Source organism: Ceraceosorus guamensis (genome assembly GCF_003144195.1).
Source record: "Ceraceosorus guamensis strain MCA 4658 unplaced genomic scaffold IE81scaffold_99, whole genome shotgun sequence".
Taxonomy (NCBI): Eukaryota; Fungi; Basidiomycota; class Exobasidiomycetes; order Ceraceosorales; family Ceraceosoraceae; genus Ceraceosorus; species Ceraceosorus guamensis.
The window spans coordinates 40,258-51,675 of NW_020290094.1; the positions used below are offsets into that span (position 1 = coordinate 40,258).

Consider the following 11,418-nt stretch of genomic DNA (forward strand, 5'->3'; position numbering starts at 1 on the left):
GCAATTAATGGATCGAGAGGGTGAATTTAGAAGCACGTCAAGAGCCAACACTTCGGCGGCTGCGATTCGTGATTCGTGATTCATGATTGTCGTGTGCGCGCCCGCGTGCATCCACGTCCATCTCGCACAAACACCGCACGGCTAACAGCGCGCGCGATCGAGCATCCGCGTCCGCGCACTCGCGGTCCGAGCGCCCGGGGGAACCCTTGCCGCCGACACACGCGTCGCGCGGAGCGCGTCGCGTTTAAGACTGCTTACGATCCGGATACGTGCGTGTCAGGCGCAAATCAAGATTCGTCCTCTCAAGTGGGAAGAGCAGAACGTGACGACTCAGACTGGGAGGTACGGTACTCAATGCATTGTGCACGTGTCTATGCAAGCTAAGCGACGGAGGAAATAGTGCAAGAGCCAGGGATAGCATGGTGGACATGAGCGGCACCGGTGCCGGTATGGACTGGTCGACCGACAACAATGTTGGCAGAGGGCCCATCCATCGCGTCCGTCTCTCCGTGCAGCGCAGCGGCGCCGAGGAAGGCCATCGTCATTTCGAACGAGGCCTTTAGCAGAGGCGAGCAAGAGTCCGCAAGACCACCACTGAAAGCCACAAGACAAATTAAAAGGTCAGCAGGCGCTTCACGAGCAGTGACCGATCCCCACCCCACGCACCGACTGAAAGGTCTGAAACCACCAGCGGCAGTTTGATAATCGGCGATCAAGTACAGATGCCTCATCGAGACATCAATGCCATAGGTCTGCGCGCCGAGGAAGCACGAGCCTTGTCAGAATCACTCGCAAAGCTTGTGCAAAGCGGCGCAAGACTCACATTGAAGATGCCCGCCATCTCGCCGACAATAGCGGCCCGGGCCGCCTCGACACCGTACGTGTGCAAAAGCGCGCCAATGTCGTTCGTATAGATCCGGTCCAGGGCCACAACACCAAAACCAGACGTCCAGATACCCGGAAAATTCTGCGCAGAGCGCGTCAGGGTCAGTGACGGCGTGACGCATTCTCTAAAGTGCTACAAGTACCCACAATGCCTTCTGCAGTCATGGCCGGCTCTTGACCTGGCTGTGCGATGGGTATCAAGGCGCGCTGAATGTTGGAGACTGCAAGGGTGCCGTGCCGCCGTGAGCAACCAAGAATCTCGAGCTTGCACGCACACCTACTCACTCTCGTGGATGACGCTCGTCTTGCACGCCTTTTCAACGATGTTGATCAGGAGAAGTTTCTGCGAGCGCGTAGGCAGTGACAGCTCAAATTCGGCCCATCGTGCGCCCATGTAGTCGAACTTGAATTCGGTGAGGTACCTGCTACCCTCCTGCAAGCGACTTTCCAGCGCAAGCACAAGATCCTCGACACCCTCGCCGTCGCCTACGAGCGGATCTGCCTCGCTCAGCTCGGGCGCCTTTGGCATAGACTTATCCTCGGATGGCAAAGCCTCGCGCGCCTCTTCGGCTTGCTTTTCCTTGCTCTTGCGGTATGCGGCCTCGAAAGCTTCTTCTGGGTCTTCATCCTCGAGCGCAGAGTACATTGCTGCGGACTGAGAACCGTCAGAGTCCGACGATCCATCGTCGTCGGGACTGTGAGCGCGAGAATTGGCCTCATCGTCGGAATCTCCATCGTCGTATGTCGCATTACCTTTCGATCGCGAGGCTCGCTTCGCATCGTCTGCGTCTCCATCTCCGCCTGCCTCGGATCCTGCCTCGGACTCGGATTCGCTGCCGTCACCTTCAGCATCGCTCCGCGCCGACTTGGCGCTCTCTGCCTTGTTGCTGTGCTTGCCGGCGCTTCGAGTACCGACAGTAGTGCTGCTTCCAGGTTCATCCGGTTCATCGACACCCTCCCCACGCGCCGGCCCTTCCGTAAATTTGTGTCCTTCGCCAATCTGCTTTGCTTGCTCCAGAACCTCCTTTCTCAACCTCTTCATTTCGCTCATGATGCCATTCTCGAGCAACGGCAGGAACGTCAGCTCAAGTCCTCTGAGAATCTCTTCTGTCGTGACGTTGTACTCCTCCAGACACTCTTGGGGCGGGAACAAGTGTAATCGGACCGTGTACGTCTTACGTCTCTGGAAATCTGTCGCTGCAGTCTTGCCGGTCACGCGCTCGGTGACGGACGCCTGATCGACGACTTGACTGATTACGAGCTTGCTCACATCTTTGCACCAGATTTTCTGATCAGCTTCGGTAATCTGATCGAGCACCGGCAGACGCATGATTGGCGTCTTGATGTTCTGCGACGCGGTCATAACGATCTCTCGCAGACGTGGAATACCAAGCGTGACGTTGGCTGCGCCGTGACCAGCAAAGTGAAAGGTATTGAGCGTCATTTGTGTGGACGGCTCACCGACGCCTTGCGCGGCTAGTAGACCAACGGCTTCTCCCGGGTCGACGAGACCCTTGTGGTAGAGCATGAGGCACATTGTCGTAAAGTAGTTGGGGTCCGTCTTTTTCCGCAAAGAACGCAGTTTTTCGACGATGAACGGTGCTGTCGCGTCAGTTTCGTCATCGCCTCCTGCCTCAGACTGGCGATGCTTCTTCTTCTTCTTGGTCTTCAGAGGTTCCAGCAGGTGGGACGCGTTCTTCTCAATGAAGGCTCGCAGCTCTTGCGCAAACTTTTCAGACGTCGCACCGATGTGTGTGCTGGGAGCGTAGACACTGAGAGCGGGCGGGTACTTGTGCGGCTTCCTGAGAGCCTGCTTCATGTGTGACCGAGCGTCGTCCTCGTTCATCAATCCGGCCAACAAGGCGGGGTTGTAGCGCTGCTGGAAGGATGCAAAGTTGCGAAGTGTAAAGTCGAATTCGTTGAGGTACTTGCTCTTGGTGACATCCAGCGAGTCTTCTCCGTAGTGGAATTGCAACACGCTGCCGTCTGCGTTTCGCACAGTATTGTCGTAGTGCACGTGAATGCCTTCCAGATGCTTGATCAGACATCTCTGCAGGTATCCCGAGCGCGACGTCTTGACCGCAGTGTCGATCAATCCCTCGCGACCAGCCATGCAGTGAAAGTAGTACTCTTGAGGACGAATGCCGGTCAAGAATCGACCAGCGACGAAACCACCAGCGCGTGTGGAAGTGTCGAAAGGCTTGAAAGAAGGCAACGTCTTTCCGCTGACCATGACGGGTACTCGGCGGCCTTCGAGGGCCTGCGCGCCGAGCAGACACGAGATCTGCGAGACGTTCACCGGTGAGCCCTTTGCACCCGACACTGTCATCATTTGCATGTTGTTGTGGGGAAAGATCTTGTCTAGACCATCCGGGATGCAAGCGTCGATGACTGCAGATGCTAGCTTATTGGATGCGGACATCATTTCAGCGTCTAAAGCTGCCAGTTTGTTGTCGTCGCGCAGCACCTCTTCGAGTCGGACTCGCATATTAAAGTCGAGATCCGCGTCGTCTTTGGCTCGGCCTTTGGCTTCCTCGTCCAAACCAATGCTTCGCAAAGCAGCTGATCGACCGTCATCCCTACCATCGTCCAGCAGCGTGCGGCGTTTCTTGTCTCCGCGCTCGGACAATGTCAAGTCGTCGATCCGACATGAAAAGGCATTGTGCTGCAAGAATTTGGTAAAGAGACGGGACAGAATGCTGAGGAGCTTGCCAGCATATGAGGGTCCGTAGATCTCATACACTGCGTGCACAAGACCGTACGCCGTCGCACCAAACGCGGACTTGTCCAGGACACCGGTCAAGAGCTCGCCGTCTTCGAAAATTACGGTCTGTTCGTCCGCGTGATCCTTGCCCCAGTATTTGCCGCCCACTTTGGCTTTGCCAGTCAGGCTCAAGCCTTCAGCAGCCGGCGGCTTGAGGTTGAGCATGACTGTGGAGATGATCTGCTTGCCGGTCCACCTGGGCAAGGGGCGAACGATGGCAGGTGGGAGGGTAGAGATGCGGCCCTCGCCAGTGTAATTTTCTTCGGGCCGGAGTGCACCATACAGCAGCTGGTGATACTCTTCGCGAGTATACAGCGTGTCCTTGCACGTCATCCACACGCCTGCAACGACGTGATCCTGGATGAGGCCTCGCAGAGGTTTGCCGCTCGTAGGGACCAGGTACTGATTGTCGGTGTTTGCGACAAAGTAGCACTCGGCTCTAGCCGCTTGGCTTTGAGGAAAGTGCATGTTCATCTCGTCACCATCAAAGTCGGCATTGTAGGAGTTGCAATTGGCATAGTGCATGCGGATCGTTCTCTCCCCCTTTAGCACGCGAGCCTTGTGCGCCATCATGGACGGCTTGTGCAGAGTAGGCTGACGATTGAGAAGCAAAACGTCTCCATCCCGCAGATGGCGCAAGACTTGCTTGTTGGAAGTGGGAGTGCGGGTCGCGGTGCCAAGGCCGCCAAAGGTGCCCTTGGCAGAACGAGACATGCTTCCCTGCGGTGTCAAGAGCTGACTCGCCAAGGCGGTGCGCTGTTCTACCGAGAGCCTGCCTAGAAGCGTCTCGGTTCCGTCCTCGGCGCGCACTGCTACCGCGCCTGGATACGTGTCGGGCCCATTGATGACGAGCTGCCGCATGAGCGCTACGTTGTGCACCGTGACCGGCTCAGGGTAGGTGAGCTTTTGGGCGAATACGGGAGGTACGCCAATCTCGTTGGTCTCGATGTTGACGTCTGGGGAAATGACTGATCGGGCAGCAAAATTGACACGCTTACCCATCATGTGCTTTCTGAACAAGCCTTCCTTCTTTTCGAGCGCCTGCTTGACACCAGGCGGGTGTACGCGACCTTGGGCGAGAGGAGCAGGGTTCTTGCTCGAGTCGATGAAGCTATTGACGTCGACCTGTAATTGGAGCACGCTGCCCATGAGCGCATCGCTGGCTGCATTCGCCCTCGTCCTCCAGTCCCTTTGGACGTCCTTTGCGCGCATGACCTCGTCTCCGCCCCGCTCGAGCTCTTCTGGCCCCTTTTCGTACAGCTGCGATAGGGCTGCAGAATTGTCGCGCACCGCGAAGCTTGTCTGGAGGATTTTACTGAGCAGGGCGTTTTGAGGATTCTCGTGCACGACGTCGCCCATTTTGCTGGCTGGTCTGAAGCGAGTCGGCGCTACGGCGACCACGTCCATGAAAAAGACGTCGGCAGACGCGCCGTTGTCAAAGACTGCGTTGCGATTTCCGCCGCCTGCGATCTGGGTGCCTGGTGCAGCACCGCCTTCGAAGGGGCCATGCCGGCCGAAAAGCAACGAGCACAGCTGCGGCTCACTGAAGAAGAGCAGTTGCAGGTTTGCGCGGCACTCGATCGGTGGCATGACTCGGGTGGCGTCGCTTGCCAGCTTGCTCTTCTTTCGCGCGTCTTGCAAGTCCTTTCGCCTGTCTGCAGCGCCGGAATTGCCTTCTCGGTAGTCCACATTCATTGCGTCGTCGTCATTGCCGCTCCGCCTCCCATTTGCACCGGGCCTGCCCTTGCCTTGCCGATGAGCCAAACGGATGGCCGCCCTTCGCACAGCGTCGGGACGAACGATTCCGCTTGCAGAGTGGATCGCCTTTTCCCGCTCCGAGAGCTCCCTCTCTACGATCTTGATGAAAGAGTCCTTTCGCAGCGTAGGATTGAAACTGCACAGCGGGGAAAAGGTGAGCAACTGGCTGCCGACAATGACGCACTGTATGCTACAGACTCACGCTTTGCATCTCGGGCACGATTTTTTGAGGAGAATCTCCTTCATAAAAGACGAGGTGACCAATTTGCGAGCAGCATACGTCGCACCATCATTGCACTTGCCCCTCCTCCTGCCCTCTTTGATGGCCTGCTCGATGGCGGTAAAGACCCGCAAGTGTATCCTCTGCTCAAACTCTTCGAGTGTTTCTGGTGGCTGTCCTGCCCCTGCCCTCGTCTCGATCTGCCCATCGCCGTCTTCCATGTGCAGGTCGGCCACGTCGGCAGAAGATCCACCCGCATCTCCGCTGCCGACCAGAGAAGGCTGTCGCTGCAGCGTCTCTCCCGCCAGCTCGTCTGACAGGGCCACCAGACCGTACTCGAGCACCTGCAAGCGGGCGACGAAGAGGATGCGGGTGAATGCGTTGATCTTGAAGCGATGACAAAAGAGACAGCAGCCTCGCAGCAGATTGAACATGTGCGACATGAAGAGGGGATGGAAGACGGGTGCTGGCAGCTCAATGTGACCAAAGTGGCCTGGGCACTTGAAGGAACTCTGATGACACGTCTGACAGCTGTGGATGGGGTAGTTTGCGCGGCGTTAGCCTGAGCAGAGGCGAATCGACGAAGCGCACGACGCAATCCGACTCACATGGCGCTCCGCTCCATTGGTCCCAATGCGGGATCGTACAGTCCTCCAGCTGTGGGCAGACCGGTGGTGTCGAGCAGGACGGGATTGACGATGGCCTTTTCGGACAGCGCTCTGATCTCTTGCGTAGTCAAGAAGCAGAACGACGTGGAGCCTATGCTCGACGTGATGGGTCTCGTGACGTCCATCTTGGCTGCAGTGAGGGTGGTGTATCTTGGGCACTTGTATGCAGGGTCGTGGCAAGCCCGGACCTGCCTTTACGTGGTGTTGGCGGAACGGGACCGCTGGGAGAGCTGCTGTTGCGCAAGGCAACGGGCCAGGCGCGATGCGCCCTGTAGCGAGAGCTGCGTTGATCGGCGAGGCGAGCGGGGACAGCTTAGGGGACACGGATGGATGCCAGGAAGTGCAGAGAGAGGTTTGACAGGCGTAGAGGCCCTTGCCGTCGATCGAGAGAGTGTGGAAAGGTCGAGCGGCGGCGGCGGCGGCGGCGGCCGATGCGAAGGAGGCAAACGCTCGTTCGCGTTCACGAATTTTGATTCGAGATTCGTGATTCAAATTTGATTGTGTGCAGCTTGTTTGCTCGTTCTGCATGACGCCCGCGCTTTTTTTCTCTCCCCGACAGGAGAAGGTCACGTGATGATATCGAGCGGCGCAGCAAATCGCGCCGCCGCGCAACCACGCACGCGCAGGCCACAGCAGCTATAGGAGGCTTTATGCGTGCGATGGTCGATCGATGCTGAGGCGATGTCGAGCTCATCGAGCTGCTCTTGCATGCTTGACCTTGGCGCTCGTGACTGTGACTGTATGCACCGATGCGGACATCAGCGTCACGCGCACAACAATCACAATCGTGAATCCATCCATACACAGCAGGCCACTCAGCCAGCCACAGGAGTCACAGTCACAGTTGCGACCATCGCAAGCATACAAGCTGCCACCTCTCATCTCGCACTTGGCTTTCCGACCGCCACGCTCACACTCTCGCGACAATCATGACGGAACTCTACTCTTCCTACACTTCCGACTACGAGCAGCTGCTCTCCTCCATCCAGTCCACGCTCGATTCGGTGAGCTCTGCCAAGGGCGAAGCTAGAGCAGGGGCGCTGCGCAGAGCAGACATGGAAGCGGACGAGGCCGAGGAGATTGTGGCTCAGATGGAGCTGGAAGTGCAAGGCATGCCGCAGGCCATCAAGTCGAGGTATCAGGTAGAGATGCGCGGCAAAAAGGCAGAGCTGGAAGGTTTGAGGAAGCGTCTGGTGAGTCGAGGCGGCGCGGGTGTGGGTGTGGGTGTGGCTGTGTGCGTGAATGGCTGGACAGAATCGCGCTGACCTGTGCCCCCCGCCACAGCGTCAAGCGGCTGCGCAGAGTTCGGGACGAGACTTGCCGCCCTCTGCGTTCAACGGCGATTCCGGAGACCTGGAGTCGGGCTTGGCGGACACGCAGGCTCAGCGACAGCGTCTTTTGCAAGGCACGGCCACGCTGGAGGATGGATCGAGGAGGCTGGAAGACTCGCACAGGCTCGCACTGCAGACAGAGGATCTGGGTGCAGACATTTTGCGCAACCTGAGGGGACAGAGGGAGCAGATCGAACACTCGAGGGACACGGTGAGTGCGGGCGGAGCGATGCATCGAGACGCACTTCTGATCATCGTTACACCGACGGCGCGCCCGCAAATGCAGCTCCGTCAAGCAGATTCAAACATCGATCGATCCAGTCGCACGCTGCAGCAAATGATTCGTCGGTGAGTTGCCTACTACTCGATGCGTGGATCGTGCGCGTGCGTCTGCGCGCGCTGAATTCCCACGATGCTCATTCCAGCGCCAAGCAGCAGAGATTGACCATGGGCGCCATTCTGGCCGTCTTGGTGCTGCTCATCTTGCTCATCTTGTGAGTGCGCTGCATGCTGCCGTGCTACCTCGAGCGACTGCTGATGAGGCTTCTTGGTTACGTGTCGCAGGTACAGCAAGTTCTCGTAGGCGAGCCATGCGCAACGTCGTTTCGCATTATCTGAACGAGTGAACAACCCGGCAGAATCGTGTACATTAGTCGAGCCACGACATTAGGATGCCATCACTTGAGCGTCAAGTATCGCAGTCAGTGCGCGTGTCTTTCAACCGAGCCACGCAAGGCACGCGAGAGAGTCGGGCGCAGCGAATGATGGCTATGCCGTAGTCGTGAGCTCAATGCCGCGCGTGGTGAATTTGAGACGTGCCCGCAAGTCTTTTAAGCAACAGAGAACTTGAGACGAGCAAAGCTTGGTACGCAAGTCTGCGCGAGCCGTTCAAGTCGGGTGCAGCGACACACGAAGAGCAACAAATTGCACACACGAAGATGGAGGCTCAAAAAGATGCAAGGATTCAAGAGGATGCAAGGCAGGATATCGGGCACTTGGATGACGTTTGGGAAAAAAGGGAGCGTTGTGGTCGACGTTGAGACCAGATATACTTTGCTCACGAGGCCGGTGAGGCTGGACGTGCTGCGCGCATTTGCGTTGTTTCGTGTTGTGTGTGCGCGAATATGCATTGCCAGAGAAGGGGACGATGCGCCGGTGGATGGGTCGTGCATTGCTGTGTCGTTCGATGGACACGTCGCAGAGCACGAGGCGTCGAAGGCCTGCGTCGCTCGCAAGGCCATGTCCAGCGTCGTCGCGTTCAAACTGACCACGTGCCACAAGCACCGTTTCCGACTGCATACGAGTTCTCTCGACTCCTGGATTGCTCGGTTCTAAGGGTGTACTGGGCTGGACAGGTATCGCCCGCGAAAGGAGTGAAGGTGTAGCAATCGCCACTGCCATTTTGCCAGAATGCAAAGAATTCGCAATTGGCATCAGTTGCGCACGACGCGCAACAATCTTCTTTGCTCGCTTTGGAAGTGATTGTCTGGAAGTACGACCCATCTCCGCCCGAAACGTATCGGCCGTTGATTTTGTCTACAAAATTGTTCGCTCGACATGCCTCGTAGTCCGTGGCAGTGGCTGACGCAGTTGCAGTAGCCGTCGTCGTTGTGGTCGTGGTTGCGGTGGTCGTTGTGGTCACCGTCTGCGTCACAACGGGCAACGTCGTCGTGGTCGTGACGGACACTTGGGGCAGAGCAGATGTCTCTGTGGTCGTCGTCTGAACGGATGTTGTGCTGGTTGCCGTCTGAGCAGGAACGGTGACGGTCTTTTGCTTTTTGGCGGTCACGGTCGATTGTGTGTAGGTCACAATCTCGACGCGTTTTCTGCACTTGACAGATTTCGGCTGCAACGCTTTGCCCTTCTTGTCGCAGAAACCCGCATCTTGTTTTTGCTGCTTGCGAGCCAAGAGGCTTCCCACGCCAGGCGCAGAAGTGGCGAGAGATCGACGGTAGGCAGGTGTTTGGCCAGCTGCGCTTATTTGACTTGCCAGCGGCGTGAATCCGGCGAGAGCGGGAATGGTGTTGGTAGACGTCGTGGTCGTCGTGACTGTGCCTCCATCTGCAGTTGCCGTCGACGTGACAGTCGCCGTCTCGGTGACCCTCGTCGTTGGCGTTTCCGAGACGGTCAGTCTGTCGCGGGTTGGGAAACATTTGCGTCAGACTGGGTGCGCAGACAGCTCTCCTCTGCGTAAAGGCTCGGTGCGCAAGCATCACTCACGTGTCGGTTATGGCTGGATCTGTTGTGGTAGTGGTGACGGTGGAGGTTGCGGTGGAGATGACGGTGGATGGGGCGGGGGTGACGGATGTGGTAAGCGTGGTCCTATAGATCACCTTGATGATGTCGTGCACCGTGGTAGCGCTAGACTTTGTGGGCAGAGGCTTGACAGCGTTTCCAGATCCCTTGATGGTAGAGCAGGCAGACTGGCTGATCGTCACCACCTTTGATCCGTTCTTGCGCGCCACCAGACCGGATTGTGATTGCGAGGAAGGCGCGATGACGGCCAGTAGGCCTAACACCAACGCGAGAGAGGCGAGCGGAGTGAGTCTAACCATTTGGAGGCGACGAGGGTGAGGGGCGGGAGCGGAAGCGATAGCAAGGTGAAGAGTAAGGGGTAACGGGATTCAGACGACCATGCCAGCTCATCTTATAGGCCTCATTTGTGCACCAAGCACGTGTACGGGTAAGGTAACGGTATGTGGACACAAACACCGCAACATAGGAGCCATGCTGGGTTGCACACGGAAATTGGTTCCTGACAAAGACGTCGGCTTTGGCAACCTATACGATGGAGACAGCGCTGGCTTGGATGCAAGATTCGAGTTCAGCATCTTCTGCATCGAACACCTCATCCCGTGTGGCGCGCTCGACGTCCCTCGGAGATGGCTTGCCTGCGCAAGGCATAGACACCTTGCAGTCAGTAAGACCTCGGCTAGAGACTCTTTGCCGCGCAGCAGGTACGCGCGAGGCAGCGCGAGGCAAGCAGAACTCGCGATGCTGTCGGCGAGTAGGTACGCGTCAAGAACGAGAGGAAGGTCGAGGCTTTGTGGGAGTGCGTGTGCTTAAGTACGTGATGTGCACGGCTACAAAGACTCCAGCAGACGGGGAGCATCGGCGCGCTCCAACCCGCCGTCCCGAACGCCACATCCGCTCACGCGCTCCAACCCGCCGTCCCGAACGCCACACTTGACCCTGCAGCACCGATCATATCAATTGTGAAGGGCAGCGGGCTTGACCTCAGCCAATCCCGCATCAATCTATCTCCAGCAATCAGAGCTCACGCAGAGCAGCGAGCCTCGAAGCCGACTCAAGTGGGCTCTGCTTTTGCCGAGCAAGCCTGCCGTCTCCGGGGCATCGCGCTGAACAAGATGGGCTCGGCGGGCTGACCGCGGGTGCGCAGATCCTCAAGTTCATTCACGTCGCGCTTTGATGCCGGCGGCGTGAGTTGCTGCATCGCATGCTGATTCTGAATGCAATACTAAATCTCAGAACGAGACACATATTCGTGCGACTTGCACCCCGTTTGCGGCGGTTCTAAGGCTGCAGTTGTTAGTGCGGTCACTCTCGAGTGTGTCCTATTCGCAGCCCTGCATGCTGTAGTACGCTTGCGGAGACTGCCGAGCTGACCGACGTGCCACTTAAGACCCGTGACCTGACCGTCTTTGAACCAATCCCTCCGGCCAGTCTCTCGAGAGGATAGGGTTAGGGTTAGGGTTAGGGTTAGGGTTAGGGTTAGGGTTAGGGTTAGGGTTAGGGTTAGGGTTAGGGTTAGGGTTAGGGTTAGGGTTAGGG

General features: G+C 57.6%; 3 protein-coding genes across 3 annotated transcripts; 1 reads left to right on the forward strand and 2 right to left on the reverse strand.

Moving 5' to 3' along the window:
- Positions 1-344: 344 nt before the first annotated feature.
- IE81DRAFT_368879 (beta and beta-prime subunits of DNA dependent RNA-polymerase) lies at positions 345-6,733 on the reverse strand. The gene is made up of 7 exons (XM_025517186.1): positions 6,236-6,733; positions 5,610-6,158; positions 1,171-5,543; positions 1,033-1,106; positions 824-967; positions 667-752; positions 345-594 (listed from the first exon to the last, which is right to left on the reverse strand). Exons 1-7 carry the CDS (start codon positions 6,418-6,420, stop codon positions 381-383), a joined length of 5,625 nt encoding a protein of 1,874 aa, XP_025366872.1. The 5' UTR covers positions 6,421-6,733; the 3' UTR covers positions 345-380.
- A 255-nt stretch (positions 6,734-6,988) lies between these two features.
- Positions 6,989-8,467, forward strand: IE81DRAFT_326271 (V-snare-domain-containing protein). The gene is made up of 5 exons (XM_025514775.1): positions 6,989-7,488; positions 7,580-7,837; positions 7,913-7,974; positions 8,052-8,120; positions 8,191-8,467. Exons 1-5 carry the CDS (start codon positions 7,225-7,227, stop codon positions 8,207-8,209), a joined length of 672 nt encoding a protein of 223 aa, XP_025366873.1. The 5' UTR covers positions 6,989-7,224; the 3' UTR covers positions 8,210-8,467.
- A 100-nt stretch (positions 8,468-8,567) lies between these two features.
- IE81DRAFT_326272 (hypothetical protein) lies at positions 8,568-10,661 on the reverse strand. The gene is made up of 2 exons (XM_025514776.1): positions 9,847-10,661; positions 8,568-9,758 (listed from the first exon to the last, which is right to left on the reverse strand). Exons 1-2 carry the CDS (start codon positions 10,179-10,181, stop codon positions 8,885-8,887), a joined length of 1,209 nt encoding a protein of 402 aa, XP_025366874.1. The 5' UTR covers positions 10,182-10,661; the 3' UTR covers positions 8,568-8,884.
- Positions 10,662-11,418: the final 757 nt, after the last annotated feature.